Source organism: Caretta caretta, chromosome 3 (genome assembly GCF_965140235.1).
Source record: "Caretta caretta isolate rCarCar2 chromosome 3, rCarCar1.hap1, whole genome shotgun sequence".
NCBI classification, from domain to species: domain Eukaryota; kingdom Metazoa; phylum Chordata; order Testudines; family Cheloniidae; genus Caretta; species Caretta caretta.
In genome coordinates, this window is record NC_134208.1 from 160,586,115 (window position 1) to 160,592,114 (window position 6,000).

Here is a 6,000-nt window from a genome sequence, read left to right on the forward strand (position 1 = left end):
TTGCTGTGCAACCACAGATAATGTGAAGTGATGCTGTAGTAGAGTTACATAATGCAATAAAACAACTGCTGAATTGTTCACATTTTAGGGCACCTGTTCTCTGGTGGTGAGGGTGTTTTGGAGTGCAAAAGTGCATTTTGAACCTTATTCTTTACCCCATTCCAACTGCTGCTCCCACTCAGCCAGATAAGTTTGATCTGGCAAATAATATAGACATTAGCTGCATCACCCCATCCTGCACCATCTTGTGGAAGAAGATCAGGAATAGGAGCAGTCTATATGAGAGAGTATAACAGTTTAGCTAATTAAACTGTAATTTAAATCAGATTTCGTTAAACCAGGGCAAAACCCTGTCTGTGTGCATGGTCTTTGTCATTTCCGTTTAGGATTGGGAATAGGCATATACTAAACCAAAATAAATTGCTCTTAAACCAGAATAAGACCCTATCTGCACAGGGCTTTGCATGTTTAAATAAATTGGTTCAAAATCACACCTTAAATTTAAATCAGTGCAGTTCTGTGCATAGACAAGGTCTCAGACAAGCATGGCAGTGTCTTATACTTCTTATACAAGAACTCTGCTAACAGAGTCTTCTGTTAATAATTACAGATTGTTGGTGACTTGTCTTAAGTGAATCCCATAAAAGAGATCCTCTTTAGCCTCCAGTTGGATTTTCTTTTGTAAATATTTTAGCCAAATATTAGCCACTAGGCACAGAGATAATTTCTGTTTAGTTTTCCTAGTGGAAAATGTGTGTAAAGTCACCTTTAAACATTGCATGCATTCTTGCTGTGCTGAAGTATCTTTTCTTTTTCCCCACCTAACTTGTCATTGTTAGGATCAAGCAATGTATGAAGAGCTGCGTCAGTCGCTGAGCAAATGATAAAGTTGGCCAACTCCTGAAAGAGACCGTCATTCTGCTTTGTTGAAGAGGCTCATAATGGTAGCATCTGATCTCTTAGAATTGTATCTCCTCAAACACAGCTGGAACAGAAGTTTGACCATGGTTTCATTTGACTTTTTACTAAGTGCTGCATCTGCAGATATCTGCCATGTTTTAATTACCACTCTGACAATGGTTAAGTTGGGATTGTTAAACAGAGTAAAATGTAAGATGGAGACTTTCTAGTTCTGCTTTTCACCAACCCTCTGATTTTAAAACTACACTTTTAGGCATAGAAGAACAATTTCTAAAATTCAGTGCTCTGTTAACCCATGAACTATTTAACAGGCAGAGAAGGTATAATGAACATCCCTTCAAAACGTTAGACTTTTCAAACAATTCATTTTCAGTTGTACATGAAAAGTGCACCTTCTCAGAAGATGAGCTCTGTTATTCAGAGCATTGCATTCTGTGAGGAGAGAACTAGGTAAGTGGGCTGAGAAGATGTTGAGCCATATGCTATTGGATCATTTTTAACCCCCCCCTTCCCAAATTTGGGTCTGATCTGTTTTGATGGGTGTGTGCCATCATAACTGAGAACCCTTGAGAACCTCCCTTTCATCTTATTAAAAGGAACTCCTCGGACTGAAAGATGGTTAATTTTAAAGGTTCATGCAAAGGATTAAGAAATGGAAGTCTGCAGCCCGCTGCTATAGTGTGTGGGAGGAGGGCTCCACCTTAAAAGAGCAATAATTTTACTGTCTCAAATGCTCTAACAAGCTGGGTTCATGTACCTCTTAACAAGGAGAGGAGAAATTGTGACATCAGTAATAGAAGCAAAAAGTGGAAGATACTATGCCTTATCGTTACTATCTCTGTTAATGATTTTGAATCACTCTTAATTTAGCATATTCTGACACATCTTCTGAAGTAGAATTTTCTCATTGTTACAATATGGGCCAAGCAAGATGTCTCGGCTGAAATTATCTGAATAGTTTTCTCAAAAATATGTATCGTTTAAAGAACTTTCCCATATGTGTTTACAGTATGTTTCTAAGAGGATCTTAGCTTATTAAAGCAAATTTTTTAGAAAGCCAACTTATCAAACTGCTCTTTGGTCTTTTCATATTCCTTAGCTTGCACATTACATCAGCATAGTCAGTTTCATTTTTCCTTATAATCAGGTTGGGTTCTTGGTGCTGCAATGTTTGGTTTTTAAACACTCCAGGGAGATAAGAGTTGTGTTTTATAAGCCTTTCTTTTCCAGGCTGAGCTAAACTATTTGCTGTGCTCCTGCAGTGAAGCTGTAATCCAGAAAGCTGACTGCTTTCTGTAGAAACAGTGGCTCATAACTTCCCTTCCTATAGGATCAAGCTGAAACAAGTATAAGAGGGAGCATTAATTTGAGTAGCTAATATGATGGGGCTTGTCTTCACAGAGACGCTCAGGAAAGTTAAGATGAATTAACTAAAAGTGCGAAGCTAATACAGATGTGGGCTTGTCTACACAACATGTTGCTGTGCAGCAAGCCAGGATGTCGAATGCCAGGGCCATACTCCAGGACTTTCACTGCGGTGTAGCAGTGTCCACATGGGCTGTTACAAGTAGTGCAGCAAGTGGTGCACAGTAGAGGTGCAGTCCAGTTTGCTGCACAGTAACTTGCCATGTACGCATGGGCTAAATTAAGGGAGGATTAAGCTACAACCAGCTATGCCCACTTTACTTCTGAAGGAGTGTGTCCACTCAGGTTTAATGCACTTTAATTTCCGCACATTAACATTGTTTGCAGTGTTGTAGCCAAGTTGGTCCCAGGATATTAGAGAGACAAGACGGGTGAGGTAATATCTTTTATGGGACCAACTTCTGTTGGTGAAAGAGACAAACTTTTGAGCTACACAGTGTTCCTCCTCAGGTCTGATTTAAAAAAAATATATATATATTACCTCACCCATTTTGTGTGTCTAATATCCTGGTCTCGCTCATTAACTTCTCAGCTTTAGTTGATTCATCAGAACTTTCCTGGGTGTCCTCTTGTAGACAAGCCCCTACATTCTAAGGGATTACCGAAAACTAAAAGGTTATTGATTTTTACATAACTAAAGGATATAAATTTACACCGTGTAGAGGTTAAGCACAGGAGTTTATTAAGTACAGTGCTGACGGAGTGTTACCTTGCTTATTAGGCTTAGAGACACTGTTAGTTAATTGATTACAATGGAATATATGGATTTTCCATGGGCGGGGGAAAGTGACTGGGTAGGCAGTTCCACAACCCCGGATAGGTCTAGCAGCAAGACATGATAGCACAGTAGCCAATGGTCAAAGGTTACATAGTGTCTCCGCCCATGGTCTTAAGTTAATAAATTAACATTTAATTAGTACTTTAATAAATGTATTAGTATAAAATACATTTGTTGAATTTTGATTTGGGGTTTATAGGAATGAAGTAGCTCCTTTGATTGTTTAAAAATACATATCTAGGGGTAAAAGCAAAGAAACAGTGAAAGAATATGGCAATAAAGATTGTTTTTTAAGTTCATTTGTGTTTTAAGGCAGGTACCGGTCCCTGGGAAAGGGAGGTGGGAGGAGGCCATATTTTAGCAAAAGCAAGGTTCTCTTTGGTTATTTTGATTTCTTTTAGCTATTGCTAGGCTTTTGACCTTTTGACCAAACTCTGGACTTTGGGCCTGTACACAAATCCATATACCAGGTTATTACATCAGCAATGGATTTTAACCCTTCAATAACAAAATTGCTCTCTTCTATTTTCTGAAAAATCCCCTTTTTAAAAGGGAGACATTTTGCTCAGAAGGAGAAATATTTAAAGCAAACATCTTTCCAATTGTTGTCCTTGAGCAATGTCACTCTTTAAAAATGCTCTCCTCCTCCCTTTGCCTGAGCAGTTATCGCTGCTAAATCAGATGCATGGTAAGGGAAATACGTGACTGGCTCACATAGTAAATATAAATGCTTTTCTGATCATTAATTACTTGCCAAAACACTGAAACCTAGAACAGTAAATATTTCCAGACGAGAAGCTGTAAAACTGTTGATTAATAGACCTGTCATAAGCTTTTCCCCTACACAATTGATAGCACATTATGGATGCTCTGTTTCCCCAACCACCTCAGGAAGAGCAGAAGGAGAGGGGGTTAGCTATAAGGAAACAGTGACTCTGAATTTGGCAGATGTGTTCCTTTCTGATTGAAAGTCAGAATGCCCATTAGCTCCAAGTTATCTGTGCAGGAAGCAGTATTCGTTCTGTGTCAGTGTAACCTTGCAGGAAACAGGAGCAAAACAGGCAGCTCTGAAGCATCTGGTTACAGTATTATGAGAAAGAGTTGATTGCTTGAGACCAGCAGTTGCTGAGTATTGCTTGCAAAGAAAGTGCATGCCAGTGTTGGCTGTGAAAGTATTAATGCCACTACCCACTTCACTTTGAGAGAATGCAAAACAACTGTGCCAGTGACTTTACTTTCCTTCATTTCTGCAATAAACAATGAATTTATATAGTATATACTATATATATAGTATACTATATAAATCAATTAAAAGTAACCAAACCATTTTTTTTAAATTGTCCATCTGTCACTCCCAATTTCCTATTTATTGCTGGAGCTAAGGATTAAAGATAAAAATGCAATTGTCACGCTATCACTGAGTTGAATTTATTATTCTAAACGTAGTGTTTATAGTCCTCCTTTCCAGGGCTTACTGTATATGGATATTTTATCCTACACATTGGGAACTAATCTCCAAAATGAAGAACTAACATACATTCAACTAGTAATACCATTTTTGTGGCATAAGTGAACCACCAGATGTTTATATCTACTCTAAATTGTCGCTTCCTAAATGTGAACTAACCCACCAGACTTGGTTTGTTTATAGGTGTGGAATTATAATTTTAGATATTCTGACTTGAAAAGTCATGACTCTACTTGTGCTGAGTTTAATCAATGATAGTTATGTTTCTGGAGCTACATGTTGCTGTATCCCTCTCTTGTGAAATCTACACTGACACACACATTCTACCTAGGCTGTGGCCAACATAAGTGGCAAATCACAACATGCATTGATCTCAGGACTGGGAAAGCCAGTTATATAAGCTAGATCAGTCACTCAACTCCCATGTGCTTGGCAGGGGTAAAATAAATCATGCACACTCCCGCTTGGATCTAGAGTAATTTTAATTTTACTAGGGCTTGAAATGTTTACATGGCACTCGATACCATGGAGTCCAGATCTTCTCGCTAAAGCAAAAATTAGCTAAGCCATCTACCTCATATGTCCTTACCTCTTTTTGCCATTTAAAATACTCAGATGAACAGCTTTGTCTTTTCCACTTGAAATAACTTTTGGAATATTTTCTTCTTGGGCATGGTGCACTGCGAAGGGAAAACCTACTGCCAAATTTGAATCTAACTCATATTAGACTTTAGAGCAGTGGTTACCAACCGGTCCATCACGATCGACTGGTTGATCCTAGAAGATCTCCCGGTCGATCGCAATCTCTGGTGGCACAGTGTGGCTGCTGCTAAGGCACACTCCCTACTCCGGCCCCGCTCCGCTCCCGGAAGCAGCCAGCGTGGCCCTGGGGGTGGGGCGGCAGGGGTCTCCCTCTGTGCACTCCTCCTGCCTGCAAGCACTGCCCCCGCAGCTCCCATGGGCCAGGAGAGCTCTGGGGGTGGTGCTTGAAGAGAGGGGTAGCGCGCGGAGCCACATGCCCACTGCCCCTCCCCCAGGGGCTACAAGGGCGCATTGGCCCCTTCCAGAAGCAGTGTGGGGCCAGGGTAGACAGAGGCCTGCCTTTACCTCGCTGCACCTGCCGCTGACTGGGAGCCAACAAAGGTAAATGCTGCCCAGCAGGAAGCTGCACCCCAAACTCCCTCCTGCACCCCAAGCCCCAGCCCAGACCCCCTCTCAGAGCCAGCACCCCATATCCCCTCCTGCACCCAAACACACGGCCCCAGCCCAGAGCCAGCACCCTGTACCCTCTCCTGCACCCAGTGTCAGGTTTACAATGGCTCCATGCTCAGAAGGGGCCCCAGCCTGCTCCGTCTGCGCTGTGTCCCGAGACCACGCTGGCTCCTCCCCGCCCACCACTTGCTCCGAG

The 6,000-nt window shown here is 41.3% G+C and overlaps 1 protein-coding gene across 2 annotated transcripts in view; it reads left to right on the forward strand.

Moving 5' to 3' along the window:
- NVL (nuclear VCP like) overlaps nucleotides 1–1,982 on the forward strand; it is a 73,222-nt gene extending 71,240 nt beyond the window's left edge. For both annotated transcript variants that reach the window (XM_048843301.2, XM_048843303.2), the window contains exon 23: nucleotides 840–1,982. In XM_048843301.2, the coding sequence (XP_048699258.2) occupies nucleotides 840–884 (45 nt within the window). In that variant the 3' untranslated portion in view covers nucleotides 885–1,982. The remainder of the gene's footprint in view (nucleotides 1–839) is intronic.
- The last annotated feature ends 4,018 nt before the right edge of the window (nucleotides 1,983–6,000 follow it).